Source organism: Egretta garzetta, unplaced genomic scaffold (assembly GCF_000687185.1).
Source record: "Egretta garzetta isolate BGI_Z169 unplaced genomic scaffold, ASM68718v1 scaffold22, whole genome shotgun sequence".
NCBI classification, from domain to species: Eukaryota; Metazoa; Chordata; class Aves; order Pelecaniformes; family Ardeidae; genus Egretta; species Egretta garzetta.
The window spans coordinates 478,926-498,569 of record NW_009259102.1 but is presented as its reverse complement, the minus strand read 5'-3'; the positions used below and the strand labels follow the sequence as shown (position 1 = coordinate 498,569).

Below are 19,644 nucleotides of genomic sequence, written 5' to 3'. Positions count from 1 at the left end.
CCTGGCTTCCATGTGCTTTAGCATAGCTTCTAGGAGGATCTGTTCCATGCTCTTCCCAGGCACAGAGGTGAGGTGACAGGTCCTACTTCTATGCTGAGCTGACCCTGCTAAAATTACCATTTGCTGGAACTGATGTACTCCTGCACTCCAACTGTTCAAAAAGCTGAAAGTAACACACTAGCAAGAACTCCTTTTGGGGAGGGAAAGGGATGCAAAGATGTGCATATCTTAGGACAAAACCCAACATTTCCCCAACTGTCTGAAACCCTGAAGTAGTAACATATCCAAACTAGGCAACGAAATGAAACTTGTTGAGACAGTTTTTAAACAGGTCAAGACAAACAAGTGGAATAAATTACATAAAGGTAGAGAGGGATGTTACTGGTATAATTTCTAATACCCTATGCCTAAAATGCCACTGGGCAAAGCAGAAAGCCTCATGTTTCCAGCACTCTGTGTAGCACACTGCCTGCAGAGGGTAGTTCTATCCTCTAGCAAATTCAAGGATCGTGTACCAACTGAAGGTAACCCTCTCTGAGCTCCAGAAGCCAGATCTGCTGTCAATTCCCCCTCCTGCACCGGTATGGTAAAGGGAATAATTCGTTATATCCCATCCAAGGATATCTCCCAGCCAGCCCCAGAATACAGAGGAATAGAGAGAATTTGCTCATAAACCAGGACATCTTCACACTTCTCCAGGGAAGCCATACTCTCTAGGAGGGGGGGGGGAGCAGCCCATGCACTGCTCAGGGCACAACTGTGCCCCCAGGGCTGGCAGGGGAGAGGCATGGCCTGGAGGAGGGACAGCAGCAACTGCTGCAGCCTGAGAGGTGGCAGCGAGTGCACTTTTACACCGAGCCTTTCATCCCCAGCCGCTTTACACACTATTTATAGAGAGCGCTCCACCTGACACCAAAGCGCAGCTCTGCACGCTGTTATGTACCGGAGGACTTGCTGTTGTTACTTTTCCATAAGCGCAGGAAGCAAATAGCTCTAGGGGCTATGCTTCTCCTAAAACTTGCTCAGCACTCGCACACCCTGCCTGCTCGCATGCCCCTGGCTATGTGCAGTGACTGAGCATGAAAAGAGGGGTCTTTTCTTTGGGAAGGGACAGGCTCTTACAGAATGCAGACCCTATAGCACAGTGTCTGGACACCAGCAACTCCTCCAGCAGCACGAAACTATGGTTCCAAACACCAGCTGCTGACAGTGCTTTCAGCAATACCAGCATTTTCTCCAAACACCTCAACCATCAAAGCACTGGCAAGGCCCAGGTAGGGACACCTAGTGCACCATGAGGCAAGGGTTGGACAGCATTTGTGCCTTAAGAAAATGACTATCACAACTGGAGGCCCAGGTTGGAAGCTTGGAATGGGCTGCCCAGGGAGGTGGTCGAGTCCCCACCCCTGGAGGTATTTAAAAGGAGGATAGATGAGGTGCTTAGGGACATGGTTTAGTGGTGGGATGTCCGGGTTAGGTTAAAGGTTGGACTTGATGATCTTAAAGGTCTTTTCCAACCAAAGCGATTCTATGATTCTATGATTCTAAGCTGATGGTGGAATTGTGGGCTAGAGATGAAGAGAAATGGCTGCTAGCACAACCTAGAACCAGCTGAACCCAAGAAAAGCACTTGAAAGATGCCTTCTTCATCAAAGCAGGGAGGTCTTCAGGTGGAGGAACAATCTGTCCGACTCCAAATGGAGCCAAGATTACTTAAAACTGCTCTGAGGAGCAGGCTGTGGTGACAGGATGAGAGAAGTCAGTACATGAAAAATAAGGTGGACAGATATCCATACGGAGATGTGGTAATACAATGAACCCCGAAGAGGTATTCTGTAAAGCTCCCACTTCGATTCCTGTTCTTCCCTTACAACATACCTTATGCTGGAACCCTTCTGAATCGTGTACTTACCATGTTAATGGTTTCCATCATGGGAGATGACTTGACAGCACTAAGCCTGGCACTATCCATCGCAGTCTAAAAAAAAAAAAAAAAAAACCAAAACACAAACCCCCAAGTGTAAACTCAATGTGAGAACAGTGGAAAGGGCAACATCAGCTACAACTCACAAACTCAAACAAGAAACCATTTCAGATGCATACAGATAGAAAGTAATTATGCCTACAGACTATGAATGTCTCCCTTTCAGAGGCACATGAATGTTCTAGCTGGAGTACAGGAGGTAAACCATGCAATCCTGACATAAAAAAAAAAAGAAAAAAGGCAAAAAAAAGAAACAAAGAAAAAAAGGGGAAAAACGAGAAAAAAATCCCACTCTGACCTATTGTTCACTCCTTTCTCATTTGCAAAGGGCAGAGTTTGACCCCTTTCCCTCCCCACAATGAAATTAGCTAAATTTGCTTCTGAACAGTGATTTTCAGTCACTTCCCCAGAAGACTGCTACTGATTAATGTGTTTTTTTGAGACAGATTAAAGGCCACAGTACTGACAACATCCACTTCCAGCCCATCGGGCTATGGCATGTTTTCTAATTTACAAGAAGTCCTGCAGTTAATCCCCTGGGAAAAACAGCATCAAGGTTTGACAGTACACGTGCATTCCAGATAATTATTACAGACATTGTCTTCATCTGTACCACAGCCATACATGGAGCAGAAGTGACATTTAACAACAGTTCTTACTAAGACTGTTCTTCACTTTCTGAAATATGTGGTGGTCTAGTGAATAAAAAAAATCCCAACCCTTCAAAAAGACCCCCACACTTGTCCAGCCATATTCTGATGACCAAACTTTTTTATTAACTTATTAGCTATTTCTCGTTGCATCTTTGAACACCTCTCAACCAAATCTGCTATTTTCCCATTCAGTGAATGAAGCTTAAATCTCTGTTATTCCTGTTAATTTCATAATTTCCCATTATAATTGCACTTACTTTCTCCTGCTCTGTTGCACAAAGACTCAAATAATTGAGGACTTGTGGCTCCAGCACACTCAAGGATTCTAGCAGGGCTGGAATAAGTTTTGGTGCGTGAGGTTTCAGCATGGACCCAGCACTTTTACTGATCTTCACAAGAGTGTTAATGCTGGAAAACGATCAAAGAGAAGGTCAACAGAGAAACACACAAACTTAGCTGGTCTACTCTCCCATCTACTCTAATCCAGTACCAATAAAAAGGCCAATCAAAATCTCAGATACACCAATATAAATCTACCTGCAAATAAAAACCTGTGTATTTTTCTGCTTAAGCAAAATCACACCCTAGCCCTGAGCTTTCAACAGATGCTATGCTTTGCACAGAGATTGCTTACTTTGGCCAGAATACCACAAAAGGAATGGGCAGAGAGGCAGTACTACAGACAGATGTAGTAAGAAATAACACATCTTCATGTTTTAAAGAAGCTCTGGGCAAAGTCACCCCAGAGACATCCATTGTCTCTGCTAAAGAAAAATACAGATTACAATGATCTGTTCAGATCTTGTCAGTTTCAGATTGATCACATCTCTCACACTGCATTTGGACAAAGGGTTTTCATATCTTCAAAAGGGATGAAAATATTCAGTATAATTTGTTAGGAGCTTTCTAGCCTTCCTGGATAATCATGTTCAATAAAAGAAAATTATTTTTGCAAAGACCAGCTGCACTCCACATACAAATCTTCCAGCTTTTCTGTCCTTCAAGCAAATGAAGGAATAAACAAGGTTACAAAGTGACAACCATATGAAGTCCCTACACATCAAGGGATATCGAACCGTTACATGACATAAAATATATTTGAACAGTGTGACCAAATGCAGTCACTTCTGGGACATGAACTGTCATTACTCATGACCAGTCATGAAATAAGACCTGGCTCTTTCAAGAACTACCATGGTATTTTTTGTTTACAAGCAGAAGAGACATGCCAGTCCTGAAGGACAGCCTCAAGCACAGCAAACTGCTTGCAGATCAGTTTGCCAGTTGCACAGGGAGAAGAGAACCTCCTGCTGGGAACTGAATCTGGGCATTTGCCAGATACTCCTAAGGCTGTGTTGGGGAGAAACTTGTCAATTCAAACAAAAAAAACCATCCTGCAACTCCGGTGGATAAGCTGGGTCTCTTTGGGACAAATCATGACCCCCAGAGAACTTAAATGATGCAAAACTAACCTGAGAGATCGAACTTCTGCAACTGTGCTTACTATTCCTTTGTCTAGGAGGCAAGGGAGCAATACAGCTATCGTCTTCTGACCAGCTGCTCCTTTAGAGGGATCACACATTTTCACACAGACCTGGGGGACAGGCGAGAGTCAGCATTGCAAGCATGTACAAACCTCCTGCTCAGATTACATTAAAGCACCTTCTCTGTCAGACAGAGGAAGCCAGCAGCAACTAGAGCAACTGCTCACAGCCAAACCCAGGCTACTTTACACTTCTGTTATCCTCTCCAGAAGGTACTTAAGCCCTAAGCTGCATCCCTAAAAGGAGTTTCATCTACTGTCAGCTTCCAGAAAAGGCAAATTCAGAGCCTAGCAGGCCTTGATCTGCATCTGGATCAAGAGATGGACCAAATGACCTCTCGGCTGAGAGACAGCCTATCTCAGCCACATGGATTCAACCATACCCAGATCAGAACAGATTCTGCAACTGCAACAACGTTTTGGGACCAGATCACCACTTGTGCCACTGAAATGTTATGCCACACATATTGTAAAGGTGATGATCTCAAACCCAGCTCCTAAGATCCATTTTCATTTCCACTGATGTGATTTTTCTAGAGGAATACTAGGCAAAATATTAAGTGATTTGTGTATTACACCCAAAAATTATTGTGTCAGTGACAGCACCAGAGAGTGAATTCCAGACTGGATTACTTTGTTTCACACCAGCGAGGTTCCACTGGGCTTGGTCAACTAGATCAGTTGGGCTTGGTCAACTGTTGAAGTTACAGGAAGTTTCCTTAAATCCCACTCCCAAGTGGGAGAAAAAAGGGCATCAGAGGAAAAAAATCAGTTCATTATACCCCTCCTTTGGTTGTACAGAACTTAACATTGCATTATCCTCAAGCAGTAGAACTTCACCAGCATCAACAAAAGTACAGAAGAGTATGTAGTCAAGCTTATTGTGATTGCTTTCTAGGGCGCTGTTCTGTCTACCACAGCTGCACCTTATACTAGAGATCTTTTCAAGACAACGGTCTATATGGTAAACAGGTCAGCCCTGCAGGTATGACAGCGAGTGTTTACCTGACATCAGAACCATACACATCTCCATATGCAAATGACAAAATTAGTTTTACCTTGCTTAAAGTTTTTAGGGCTAATTCTGCTGCCTTTCGCACAGTCTCCTGAAAAAGAAGTCAACAATCCATTGTTACTAATTTAAAATCTATAGAACTATTCATGTTAAATATAACATTAGTACTGACAAGGCTAACAGCTATTCATGGCTAATATCTAATATAGCAACTTTTGAAGGAATTTTGGCTTTGGTCCATCTGAGTATCTGGTCTACTCAATGACAATCATGTTAACAATCCTGCCTGACAGTGCCAGGTTCTCTGCGCTTCTGTTCACATTTGTCTCTGATATTATTTTATTGGTTGTCCTTTTCAAAACAAAAAACCCCACAAAACAAAAAAATGCCGAACAAATGATAAAATCCCAACCCAAACCCTAAAAAAACAATGGAACCTTCTACTGCAAAAAGAAGTAGATAGAGCTTTGGGTATATTTACCCCCTCCTCAATATAATGCCTGTTGCTTAATGATGCTTTACTCAACATCTAGGGCTACAGAAAGATGGACTAAAAGCAAACAGTAAAATTACTGCAGCTCTACTGGCATGTGACACCACCAACAATCAGACCCTTTAACTTTACTTGTATTGATTAATTAAGCAGTATCTAGCAATATTCCTGGCTACTAGAACACAATCAGCTGGACTGGTAATGTCTTAGGACATTCCCAGAAAAAATATGGCCTGCCATGAATAGACATTCCCAAACCCTTTTCACGTAAAATTCAGGAATTAGATCCTTGCCAAAAGACAGTTTGCAGGCAGTTGCTCTATTTTGGAGACTAATACAGCTCATTAGCACTGAGGCAAAACTGCTCAGTCAGTTTCACTGCCCAGGAACATTTCTGAACACACTGAAACTAAAAGCATGCAAGCAACTTCCTCATACACAGCACACTTTGGAAAACAGCTCAGCCTTGCTTAAGGCTTTGCAGAGAAGTCTGAATGCAGAGAGAACACAGCTCAAACCTGGAAGAACCCTAGAACTCAGACTCCATATAAGCAAGTCATTTAAGCACACAAGCAGCCCAAGATAAATGTTTCTATACTCAAGAGTTAAGCAAATACTTAGGAATTCTTTTATATCCAGGAAAATGCTGAATCATCAAGCATAAGCACAGTAGGAATGAAAACCAACACTTAAAGAGAAAAATACACAAAGCATGGAAATTGTAGCTGCAAGGGGCCTGAATTTCTAGTCTGCTTAATACCCAAAACTCCCATTGGCTTCAGCTTGACTTCTCAGAGGCTCTCTCTTCAAACACCTCAGAGTCTGATCACTGTACTTTCTGTTGAAGATTCCTGTTCAGTTATCAGTGCTATTACCTTAATGTCATCTTGCACTCTGAATAGAATTTCCCAGATCTCTGGAAGCTTATCTATGATGTCATCCAAAGGTCTTCCTCTTAGTAAGTCATTCAATGCCAGACAGCTGCGAACAAGAAATTTTATTTCCTTCACAGGGTGTACTTATTTGAGATAGGTGTATATACAGTTATGTTTACAAATACAAGTAAATGGCTAAAAAAAATTAGAACTGTTTCATATTCCTCATTTTCCCCAAACCCTAAATATACTCTGTCCTAAGAACACCTCCTTTAGCAGAGAAAAAAAAGTTCAGCCAGTCAGGTGAAATCTGAAAGAGGTGACAGCAAGTGAGGAAAGCTGCTGTGGTGAAAATTGCTATTGCAAACATGCCAGTTACAAAATTGTTTCAGATTTCTTTCCTCGAAGTATAGGATAAAAGCAAAACAAAATGGTCTGAAGTCTGGAATTGAAAATAAAACAGAAGTTTTCAATACAGCATCATTACAAACCATTATAAACAAAAAGCAGTTTATTAAAAATGCTATATTGACTGGCATCCCGCTACCAATTATGTCCAGATTTCCAGCATTTTCTAACATTAAGCAGTATTTTAGGTCCTGGGATAGGCAAGAACTTTGTGACCAGAAAACTCCTCCTTCAGAGAATGTTGTTCAGTATTGTGCTTAAGCTACATGCAATAAAAAATTTCAGACTCAATGAAGCAAATAGCTTCAAGATTGTATGAGTCCTCTTTCCCCCTTCAACTTCTTCAGGTTAACAAGTTTATGGTGAAGAAGAGAAAAGAAGAGAGTTCAAAGAAAAATCTGTTACTTTTCCTAGCAATACCTGGATTCCCTGATCCTCCATAGACTGCTGGTTAGGTTACTGATCAAATCCTCAAGAATTTCCTTCATGTACTTATCAACCTATTATTAAAAAAAGGAAAAATCATGAAACAAGCATGGACCATGCATCCTTGTCCTATACTCTGAAAAAAAGGGTCCTTTTGGACAATGCAACCCGCTTTCAGCCACAGCAGATGGACTAATGCTTACCAGTGCTGACCCCATGCAAACTTAACTCTGACTTTGCTCTAGATATGCCTTCCTCTGCATTGCTTTCAGGGCTTACCACTGTGACAGGGACAACAAGAAAAGGGGAAAGTTCCTCAGTCCTTTATCAACAGAACTGTTTAGATGCAGCACCAAACATGTATTTACATGAGAAGCAGTTGTGCTTTGGTAAGGGATCAGAGCGAATGACTTCACACTAAGATCAGCTTTGCCAGGAGAAAAGGCTTGCACACCCAGTTCCAGGCCTTTCAGACCCAGAGCAAGGGCAGCTCATGAAAATCACTTATTCCTGAAACTTGTTTGGGAGGAGTTATCCTCAAACTGATGGAACAGCCTCTTCCCATGGGCTTCCTCCCACTTAAAAACTGAGGAACCATATTTAGATGCTCTTGCTCTAGGAAGGGCATCTTAGGCCATAAGGATTCCTGAAGAGCTTCTCATAAGCAATATCAAATCAATATTGGAGTGTGGAAAGACCCCTTTAAGTAAAGTAAATCATAAACTTTAACACTGGCCACATAAACAAGGTCTGCAATACCCTTTCTCATGCAAGAGGCAGTGTAAAACGTCTGTGCATCCTCCAGCTCATCCATGGATTCAGGCACCTCCTTCTCTGCAGGACAATGCCTCACTCCATTCTCTACAGCCTCTCCTTTCACGAGATGCAACTCTCCCATGAGGATCTCTGAGGTGCTGCTGGCTAGTAGCAAACCCACCACTCCGCACTTTGCTGCTCACTCACCATTGACTTGTCAGTGACCAACGCATTCCAAATACTGGTCATTGCCTGTCGAATGCCCAGGTTGGGGTCAAACTGGTAACGGTAGAGCCGGGGAAGAAGCTGGGGCAAAAATGGAGCCAGCTGCTCTCCAGCCTTGGCAGCTATCACATTGAAACCAAAAGCTGCCCCCTGAAATGATGACAAAAGAGTTTTGTTGAAACAATCTGCTCACTCAGTTATTGCTCCTGGGCACACCACAGTCAGTGGCAAAGCTGACTGACACAGTTTAGATGTAGACCACATCAAAAGGACTAGAATGGTACCAGAATTAGCCCCCCACCCGTGCTACAGTACCACAGTATCTCGAGCATACAGTCACACTCAACTGACAACATACTACTTCGAAACTTCCTTCTCTCCAACCTTCATTTCAAGATACCAATGGACCCCATTTGCAAAAGTGGCGGCAGAGAACGAAAATGATGAAGATTTGAGTACATTATTGTGAAAAAGATTCTTGGAAAAACTGGTGAGCATGGGCCACTGCTTCCCTACAACTCTGCTGCATTTAGAAAAACTAGAATAACTTAGGAACTGAAAAAGTAAAAATAAAACAACTGTACCTTAACTCTACAACATGAAATTTCTAGGCATTATAATTTTGTATCTGTACATATTTACTTTAAACTCAAATATTCTTCCATACTTTCATTTTTCTCCAACACTGTCAATTCCACTGTCAATTCTAACACAGTGGAATTGCTGCTCAACCCATGAAGTCCCATAGGATTTGGCAGGATAGCCCAATAAGAAATTGCTCAATACAGGCAGTGCAGTGGCTGTCTCTAATCACTTCATGGTTCCTGACTCACTGTGTCAAAAGCTACCACCCAAAACCCCACACTAGGGATTTCACAGGACAGGATGTGCTGTCTGAGTTAGTCTAGAAAAGGAAGAGTAATAAAGACAAACTCTCATCTAACGGCGACCACTAAGACCACTGCTGTGAGAAGCAAGAGGCTGCAGAAAGTATTAACGAAAAGGGAGGCATCATCTGCAAGACCCTGAACAGCTTGCTCTGCCTAGCTCTTGTGCGGAGGTTTGGAGTACAGACTTCCAGACTTCAACCTAAAACAATTCTGCAATTTTCTCAAATGCCAAATCTCAACCTACAGTGCCTGAGTGGATCTTCTTGACTCATCCTGGCTGGTGAAATTCCACAAGGGTCAGGAACCTAACTATGCTCCAGTGCTTCTGAAGTCCCAGTGCAAAGGGAGGGAAGTCTTGAGAGACGTGCTGACCTGTCACACTCTGGATGAGAGTTAATGCTGAGCTTGGGTTTTACACCAAGTGGTGTGGCCAGAGACTCAAAACCTCAGGTAGCGAGCATGAAAGACCATGAAAGGTGCAATACAGAAGATGCAGCTGCCTGGGTCTTCTGGATGGAAAGGCACGGAAGGTGCTCTGCCCACTCCTAGGGACAAAATAAATTCCTCCATATTTCTGTAAAGCCAGTAAAAAAGTCCCTAAGTCAAAGCTCTGAAATGTATACTTAAATTTTAACATTTATGATGCTACGTTTTTTTGCAGGAAGTGGATCCAATAGTATTTTGGCTTTTCTGAAGGTTCCAGTAGACTTGAGTAAAGGATGCTTTTGGCAGCAGTGATTAAACTGGTGTATTGCCAACTGGCTTTTTAGCATCCTGTTGCTGAAGACTTTTTGCTCTGGCTTTTTACATAACAAAGGTCACTTTCTCTGGCACCTGAAAATTCATCTAGTTTTGAAAATATTAATCTCACTGTATGAACACATCAAGAACTGGCTTCGAAGCACACTCAGAAGTAAAAGGAAAGGATCACTGTTGATTCAGAGGGGAATGTAGGATGATATGAACCCTGTGATACCAATGTTTTGTTGTAAGAATTTCAAGCAATCCTAAGTTTGTTTCTCAGGCTGGTAAATTTGCATTGGACCTGACACCAAAGCATCAACAAATGGCTTCCACATGCAGTTATCCATAGACCATATAACCAGAGCCAGAGAAACACAGTTATTGTTTCCAGAGTTCACAGTGGGAATGGAAGTGGTATGAAAGCGGCAAATTACCTTCCGAGAATTCCACATGGCATGATGGTTGGCCAGATTCATGAATTTGTACACCAGGTCTGGTTGATTGAGATCATTAGCCAGTGAACAAAGCTCCTTGTAGGTAGAAAGACCTTGACTTTGTAAAGCAGAAGGGAAATCAGTGTCACTATTTTTAGCTACACAAATGCCCTAATAGCTAAAGCCATAGTCAAATCACACTCTAAAGCAGACAGAGAGAGTTTAAACCCCATTTGTACTACACGAAAATAGTTATGGTAACTTAGAAAGCAAGAAGGAACAAAAAGCTCAGGAAGTCAGATTTATAGGCAAGGGAATATTGTTTCAGCACTGATTGTGCATCTGTCATTGAGACTGTCAGTAAACTTACCCATCTGGGGTTTTGCTCAGGCCACCCTGAAACACCACAGTTTCTCCAGTCACCTCATGCTTGGCTCTGGTAGAAAAGAGGTCCAGTATTAACTTTACCAAGCTCTACCCCTGAATGGACCACATACTACAGAACAAGTTAATTTGTTTTGCTTTATTAACTCAGTAACTTTCCATTCTTTCAGTTCCAACCACACAAAAAACATACAGGTGTGCAAAGCCACACACACTGCAAGGAACCTCATTAACCTGTACCATGTGTAATGTTAAGGAGACGCTGCAGAAAGCGAGGGTTTTGCTGTGCAGTCAGGAGGTTAAAAGTCTAAACACTGAATGATGGCTTTTTATTTCTGCCCAGACACAAGCCACATAATGGACAGCAAATCTCTACTTCAAATGATAAAAACCGATTTCCATTCATCTCTTGCTGTTTACCACCACTGGATCCCCACACTCCCAGCCTAGGCTTTTGTCATTCACAGTGCCCACACCCACACCAGGCTGGACAGGAGCAGGCTGTTAAAAAGCATTTCCAGCACTGACCGATACGATTATTAACCAGGAGTCCTGTCAGACCAACATCTTTGCACTAAAGCTGACCAGTGACCATTAACAATAGTTTCTCAGCAAAAGGTGCATTTCAGGCACAAGCAAGTCTCCAGTTTTGCAACATTCACATTGTTCAGAGCTGCTGCAGGAGGTCATTGTCTTTTGCAATTACACAATGCAGCAAGTACAAAATCTAACCAAACCCCAGCTGATTTGAACTGCTTGAATTAGAACTGAATAATTATTTCGAAGCTTTGTTAAATGAAACAAAACCGGAACAACTTCAGTCACAGCAAACTCTAAGCTGAATTAAGAAATGTCCCAGTTTGACCCATTGGCAATATACGGGTATCGGCTTGCTCTGGGCCACAAAACATCTCTTTCCACACAAACGAGAAGCATATTTTTGTTCCCATCACACACATAGCTCAGAGCAAGTACTCTCTTACTGTGTTCTGAGCTCACATACCTTTTCCCTGTCATAAGGGTATCAACAAGTGTGGTCACTAGCTCTTGCTGATCCTGCTCACTTCCTAGTTCATATATCAGCCCAAGACCTTTTGAAGCAACATCTTGACTAAGCTCTGCAAGAGATTTTACAAAGTAAAAATAAAGATAAGCATGTTATTGAGTAATACACAAAATTAAAAACCAAGATTCACTCTGTGCTGCCGTTCACAGATCTCCATTTTAGAGCAGATCTAATCTGGCAAGACACAAGCTTTGCATTCTGAAGCAGCAATTTGTTCTGAAGGCATACCCCCCATCATATTAGGTGACATCTTCATGTTAATATTGTCACTGCAGGTTTTGAAATAGCAGAGAGTTCCAAGAGCTGTTAAGTATTCTGACATACTGCTGGCCCCTGAGTCCTGCAAAGTTAACAGTAGTACTCTCTTCCACTTCAGTGAGCTTTGGCTAGGCTGCCGGATGCCACCCTTTCCACTAGCTGCCTTGGGTGGATCTACAAGCCAAACTCTGCTAGTTTAAAGAGGGCTTAACAGTTCATGCCCATGCAGAATTCACGTGATATGCATTCTGCGGCCCAAAGCAGAGCAGAAGCAGCACCACTGAACAGTTTCTGTTATTACAGCCTGAAGGGGCAAAAGCACCAAAAGATTTGTGCTTGGTTAGCAAAGCACAGAAAAAAGCTGTGCTTATCTCTACATGCAATGCCTAGAAAAGAAACCATTCCTATTACATCAGAAATGGAATGTTTCTACAGACACCCTTTAATGCTGACTGACAGAGAGGGCGCAGGTGACTTTCTGCCTGTTCAAAGACTCCTTCCATTCCTTTAAAAGCCCACCAAAAGACAAAACTCTTAAGATATGACAGTACTTACCATCACTATCTGACAGAATTGAAACAAATGCACTTTGAATATCCTTGAGATGAGTCTGTAAGATGAGAAAAAAGGACATTATTTTTACCTCAGGTTTTGGATCCTTTGCCTGGTCTCAAGGCAAGTTCCTAACAGACAAACAGAGGCTACTGTACCAATGGAGCTGCCTGTTTGAGCTACACCTACGAGAAGAACTGCCCTCCCTTCCAGACAGGTAAGCAGCAGCCTGACTGACATTCACAGAAGACAACAGTTATTTGTCCAGCACCTTTTTACAGCTACTATGCCATTAGTAAATCACGCATTTTCCTTGTTGAATACATGGCAGCAATGCATCATAAATCTGGCTTGCAGCCACATGGGGCTATTCCCCTGTGCGACAATGTCTTTTTTTCCCCAAATTAGTGGATTTTGCCACCTCCCACAGGATCCATTGTTTAGACGAGTGTAATATGCGGCAAGGTTTTATACGTAACATTTGCGAAGCACCTATTGTCCCAAAGCTCTTTATCATTATGCGGACAGCACAAAATGGCTATGTGGTCCCATCACAGTCTGTAGTACCTCTATGCAGAGAGAGGACATTTTGGTTGGGAATGCTTTATTAAGTCCTTGTATAGGACCTTTCACATTCCTTCATTACAGACAGGCACCCTAAATACAAGTTTTTTATCAAAGCGCACCAAAACCACACTACTTGAAGCACACCATAACTGCTCCTAGTTGTGATCAGCTCCATGAAACAAATGAGTCCAGGAATTCCATCTAATTCTCCCACTTCTACCCCTCCTAGACCTCCTTTTAATATTTTCCAAAAATAAATCCTAAAAACTATACAGACACTAACCTCTTCTTCCCAAGGGAAGATGTACTGCGACTTCATCTTACAACAGCTAGTTATGCTAAGCTCACTCTGACTTGAGTGCAAGTCAGATGTTCACAAAGGTGCTGAACAGCCTCGTTCACCTGCCAGTTAGTATGTTCCCCTAGTAACAAAAGGTAAGCCATGTCTCAAAAAGACCTCAATGAGGACTGCAGCAGCACTGGGGGAACAGAAGCAATGGAAGTGAAGGGGAAGGAAGGGACAGAAAAGGGGTAGGAAGCAAAACCAGGGACAAGGAGCCAGTGTTAGGGAAGGGAATATTTCTTACCTTAATTGCTTTGTGTGTGCTCAGCTTCTTCACCATTGATAGAAGCCAGATGCAAGCTGCCTGCCTAACATGTGGGTTGGGGCTGATAATGTGCTTGTTCAAAATAAGGTCTAGGACCCAGGGAACCACGTCATTCACTTTCAAATCTAGATGAAAGAAAGGTGGAGGGGAGTGGGGAAAGCTTTAGGAATCGGCCACACCCATTTTTAATTTCAATATAATGTGCAGTGGCAATGAAAAACCTAATCAGCCCATGAGTACTCAAGTGACAAGTTAATCTCTGCTTATTCAGGAAAAGCCTTCACTGGAGTCACTGGGAAAGTATTTCTCCTAACAGAAACACTGGATAGAGTCCTTCTAACCCTTCATGGAAGTCTTTCAGAGCCTGTGGCCAGGAAAAGGCACCACTTATACTGCGTAAGATTCAATGCGCTACTTTATTTTGTTAGGACTCAAAATTTCTGGAACAATGGCAGGGTTCAGTTTCTACCCCGTTCTGCACATGCTCAGCTTTGTGTACACTTGAGGTCTGAGACCACTCTTGCAACATTAGAACACTTATTTGCAGGTCTGAGGCTGATACCTACAACTGCCTGTTTTGAAGCTAGCATTTTGTCATGCTTGTATTTCAATAGGTGCAGAATCTTAGTCCTTAAATAAAATTTCTGCATTTATTGCATGTTAAGTGTCACCTAACCATATCAGTCCAAGTTGTTGGAAAAAAATTTGCAATTTGATTTTCTAACCCTATGTTCCAGCACAGGCTTCAAAATGCTACTTTAAAAGGTTTACGTATGTTAAACCTGAAACTAACGCAACATGGCAAACCAAAATAAAAAAAAAGTGGCAGTGAATTAGATTACACCAAGAATTTATTTAAACAGCACATGAAATAGTCTTCTACCCTCTGAGCAGATGGACTTGAACAGGTGAAACGATCTGTATATAATACAGCATTGCAGAACACTGAGCAGTGCATTAGCAAACAAAAAATATCTTTTACTTCTACTGTTATATACCAAACACCACAGAAATAAAGTTACGAAGCCCAGTGTTAATCCAGAACTGTGAGATTTTGTCTTACTCAGCCCACCCCCTGTATAAGGAAGGTCTACCTGAAGGAGGGATATATTCCTCCTCTGTGACTGTCCACGCATCACGTGCAGCCACCGAGCTGGTTCCTACAGCAGCACTGGTAATAGCTTCACCAACAGTGAACTGCAGTTCTATTTGTTTGGCCTGAAAAACACAACAGAGCCTCGCTGACATTAAACACACAGCAAAACTTCTGGCACTTACTCCGCAAAACCAGTCTCCCTCCCAACCCCAATTCTCAGCACCCATTTGCAGTAAGATCACTCTTTTAGTGAGCCGCTGAGACTATGCAGCACCTCAGACACACTGATATTGATGGAAACTGAGGCAACGTCAAACTCTCCAAAATGAATGATAAGAGCTAAAATTTCCAGAGTTATTTCTAAAGCGTGCCTCCTGCAAAGCATTTGCTAGTCTCTGCAAAAGTTCAGCTTAGTGAACAGAAAGAACTGGAAAGACAGGATGAAAATAGAACAAAGTTAGAACAAGACTGCCACTCATTAATGAAAATTACTGTGGCTTTGTTATAGGATGCAGTAGTAAAAAAAATTTCCTGTAATTCCATCCAGAATTTGATCATCTCCAAGAGATGCACAAATTTGTTTTTCACATTAAAAGAATTCAGACAATACTTCGCTTTGCTTCTCTGTCCTCTCTCCACTATTCTCTAAGCCCTCAGGAACAGACTGTGCAGAAGTCTGCCACTTTTTTGTCATTATTTATGATGAATCTTGAGTCATAAGAACTGATTTCCATACCTGCTGAGTACCTTCTAGATTGCTTTCCTTACTCTCTGGAAGCACAAAATGCTTAGGGATTTGGAGAAGCAAGCCCTTAGCTTCCTGCAATCTAAGATAAATGTTTTTTGTTTTTTTTAAGCAGATATTTTATATGGGAAGTTGTAATGACCCTAAGCAGTTACAGGACTTAGAAACATCATTTTATGTTTGTGTACACAATGTTCTTACTATTCTTGCTTGTTTGATCACATCAGATTGGAGGATTCAGCAAAGGCAGCCTGCCTGATACTCAACAGCTGCTTCTACAACACTGAACCCTATGTCAGTATGAAAAAGGAAGAAAGGTAAAACAAGCTGTAAATGAAGAATACTGAAAAAGCTCCTAATTCAAGGTAGTTATATCAGCTGATGTAGTTCAAATGAAAAAGGTGTATTCATACTATCTACTTTTAGGGTATTTTTGAAGGCCAAAGTACAGGCCTATGGCTTCATTACTATAAACTCTTTAAGATTTTACATATACACATAGTCCTCCTGAAGGGGAACATATATTCATCTCAAGACACTGAGACAGAGACCTCAACTGCCAAGTTTTTGAACTGTGGCATAAACTATTCTACAAGCCCCAAACCTACCTCTGCTCTCTGTATCAAGGCAGCTTTAAAAAACCCATAGGTGCTATTACAAAAAGACAGCACCCCTTGTAAACTTGGCTCGAGAGATATAAAAAGCATTCAAATAGAAATACTCACTGCAGTATGAAGAATAATACATTGATAGTGCCTCACCTCCACAGAATCCATTAAACCCTGCAACAGTAGCTTCTGGTGCGGAAAATCTTCATCTCCCACAGGGAAGTAACCTAGTGTTTGTATTGCTCTTTCCTTCATCTTAAATACAAACAAAAAACCAACACCATCACATAACCTTCCTGTAAGTCCAGAAGGTACACTTTAAACCCGCTCTTTCTCACCCTTGCTCAAGTTTCACTTAAGGTACCAGAAGCTAGACATGCAAATGACTTCTTGGATCAATCAGTGCACCTCTCTCCCAAAACACAGATCAAAACAAATGTCCTGTAATCTTCGAGGATTATTTCCAGGTAAAAGAAGACACTCCCATTTTTCTTGAATTAAAATTATGACCATTCATAGTTTTCATCCCTTAAGCTCCTACTTATGACTACAGAAAGCACAAGCGGTCAACTACTAGACAACGCTGGAAAAACCCTTTGCCTAATTCTGAAAACCCTTAGCCTAATTCTGACTTGCTAAAGCCAATGATAAGCCTAATTCCTTTAAAAAACAAGGCTGAGTTTGGCGGGTAATATATCAACCTGGGGACGGAACCTTCCAGAAATGAACAAGAATCGTAACAACACTATAAAAATCTTGCCTTATTTGTTTCCTTGCTGGAAGGGATTCGGGCCAATAAGCTTTCAACAAGTTGCAGCTTTGTAAATCCTGTTCCTTCGCTGGGGATTGGCAAGGGCCCATTCCTGCCAATCTCCCCAAGAGCTGTACAAGCAGCCACCACAAGGAAGGGAGAGGTGCTGTCCAGAAAAGAACCTACAGGAAAAACCAAAACAGGGTAACTTGGATTTTGTATTATTTAGCAGCAGGCAGGCAGGCACTTATATTTTACCCATGCAAGAAGCAAAGCATTTGTCTCCTCTAGAGCTGGTAGGAAGCATTATGCTAGAACAAAATCAAAGTGAAAGCAGACTCTGAGAGGATTCTAGGCAGTGGCACTGCTCCCAGTTGTGCTATGTTGGTCTATGAGCTAAGAGTCCACCTAATTCTTGTTGAAAAGGGTTACGTCCATGCATATAATCAAATGACATCTTTGCAGGCTGTAAATCCTATTGCAGAAAGTGAACCCAACATCACAGTATCTATGGGCTGAATAACTTAGAAAAGTCCTCAGCCTGGGGCGGTTGAAAAAACTGTTACATGCAGCAAAGTCTTAGGCAGGAAGTTACCTATTGTCTCTGTCGTCGACTTTATGAGCTGTTCTTGTTCAGGCATGACTGCAGTGTTTGGCTGTTCTATGTCAGGTAGCTCCATTGTTCTGATTTTCCATTTGGCCAAATACCTTCCTACTGTAAATCCCAAAGCCAACAAGGATCCATGTTGGACCTCCGGGCTCTACAGACAACACCAACAGTGCAGAAAATCTCATTTTCAAAGTAAGTAACACTTTGCACAAAGCACTGATTTAAAAACACATATGGACAAGCCAGATGAGAAGGCACCCTGAAAAATGCGGTTGTAACACATAATGCAAGAACAGAGAGTCTGATATTGCTAATGCTCTCTGATGGATGAACTCCTTCAAGATAAATTAACAAAACGTACAAGAGGATTGGGAGGACAGATTAAGAAGTTACCACCAGCACTCACATTCCTTAAGTCTGCCCCTTGGTAAGTAGGCAAAAAAAAAAAATATTAAAAAATCCAACTAATCTGATTTAAGTACAGACTCATGAAGGTGAACTAATATAATACCATACTTTCTTTGCTTAAAAACTGGGCATACTTAGATTAAGGGGACAAAATGTACTCTTTAGTAAAATGCAGTAAAGAGAAATTAGTCTAGATTTGCATCACTAAGAATGAGAACACACTTGGCCTCCAAACACTGGAAGCAATGCCTCTACACAGTTCAGTAGGACACAGACTGTGAAAACTAATTATTACTATTAAATGACAAGAACATTAATTTGTCCAATGCTGATTTGGCACTGAGACGATCTAATGATGGTGCTCATTCTCACAGGTGAATTCTAACAAAAGGATTTTGTGCAGAAATAAAGCTGTGAGACTTAAATGCTACCTTAATTAAAAAGAAAAAAAACCAAACCACAAAACAAAACGAAAGGAAGGGGGCAAGGGCTTAAACTCAGATTAGTTCATTTATCTGTTTTTTGATCACAACCCTGCAAAAAGCTGCCATCAGTGCCACTGTGCTGCCAGGATGGGATCCTGAAGCTAGCCTGGCCACCAGGGACTGCTCCTTGTTGCAGTCTCACAGCAGCAAAACCAGCAGAAGATGGGTGCTTCCTCCGCTCTGCTTCAGCCATCTGTTTGCACTGCAGTCCTTACTGAGCTGCCAGAGATCACCACCAGCCCTAGCTGTACCCATTCAACTGGTTTTGAACATCCACACAAACCAGAGCTCTGACTCAAATTCAAAAATGCATGGGAACGCCCTGCTTTTTTGTTTGTTTGTTCCACGGTTCACATCCTTCTTTATTTTCAGCCAGGTTCTGCAAAAGGTCAACCTTGGCTTCACAGGCGACTGGGGCAGAAAGCAGTGGTGGGGCGCTGGGACCCGTCTGTGCTGGCTTTGTGACCGCAAAAGCTGGGCCCTATGTAAAACTGAGCAATGACATGGCTTTGGCTCACAGACACAGCTTTCACAGATGCAAAATAAATTGTGTTTGTTAATTACAGCATAAAGCAATCAGCAGTTCTTGTCAGCATTTGAGCCCGTTACCTGCAATGTAAAATGGTGGCCCATTAAGTCCTTCAGAGACTGACAGAAAAACGTCTTGGGGAAATATAACCTAAAATGCTACTATTTTCCCTCCCTTTCAGGATTCAAGACACACCAGCATAGAAATCTGCCCCATTTGCTTTCAGCACTCCTTCTCCGTGATGGTAGCAGCAAAATGCAGAAATAAGGATAATGGGAGGGGGAAGGAGCTGCAGAGAGAGGAAAGGCAGGCAAACCCACCCTGTAGTAATACAGGGGTACAGCGGATGAAGGGCTGCTGAGCACCCATGTGGGGTTGGGGGAAAGAAGCCAGCCCTCACCCAGCAAAGGCTGCTGGTGGGACAAGACCAGGGCAATGGGGAGCCAGAAGGCTGCTATGGCTCAGGAGTGGAGGGGAAGTTATAGTTCTGTGGGCGCCTGTAGATGCTCACAAATAAAGAACTGGTAAACT

At 42.2% G+C, this 19,644-nt stretch overlaps 1 protein-coding gene across 2 annotated transcripts in view; it reads right to left on the bottom strand.

Annotated features, from left to right (window-relative positions):
• The window catches only part of ECPAS (Ecm29 proteasome adaptor and scaffold), a 47,523-nt gene that overhangs the window by 13,804 nt on the left and 14,075 nt on the right, over positions 1 to 19,644 (bottom strand). For both annotated transcript variants that reach the window (XM_035890770.1, XM_035890771.1), the window contains 16 exons: positions 17,677 to 17,842; positions 17,091 to 17,263; positions 16,484 to 16,585; positions 14,976 to 15,099; positions 13,861 to 14,006; positions 12,710 to 12,764; positions 11,834 to 11,948; positions 10,817 to 10,882; positions 10,447 to 10,564; positions 8,361 to 8,528; positions 7,392 to 7,471; positions 6,564 to 6,669; positions 5,239 to 5,286; positions 4,110 to 4,231; positions 2,895 to 3,045; positions 1,913 to 1,978 (listed from right to left, as the gene is read on the bottom strand). In XM_035890770.1, coding sequence (XP_035746663.1) covers positions 1,913 to 1,978; positions 2,895 to 3,045; positions 4,110 to 4,231; positions 5,239 to 5,286; positions 6,564 to 6,669; positions 7,392 to 7,471; positions 8,361 to 8,528; positions 10,447 to 10,564; positions 10,817 to 10,882; positions 11,834 to 11,948; positions 12,710 to 12,764; positions 13,861 to 14,006; positions 14,976 to 15,099; positions 16,484 to 16,585; positions 17,091 to 17,263; positions 17,677 to 17,842 — 1,806 coding nt within the window. The remainder of the gene's footprint in view (positions 1 to 1,912; positions 1,979 to 2,894; positions 3,046 to 4,109; positions 4,232 to 5,238; positions 5,287 to 6,563; positions 6,670 to 7,391; positions 7,472 to 8,360; positions 8,529 to 10,446; positions 10,565 to 10,816; positions 10,883 to 11,833; positions 11,949 to 12,709; positions 12,765 to 13,860; positions 14,007 to 14,975; positions 15,100 to 16,483; positions 16,586 to 17,090; positions 17,264 to 17,676; positions 17,843 to 19,644) is intronic.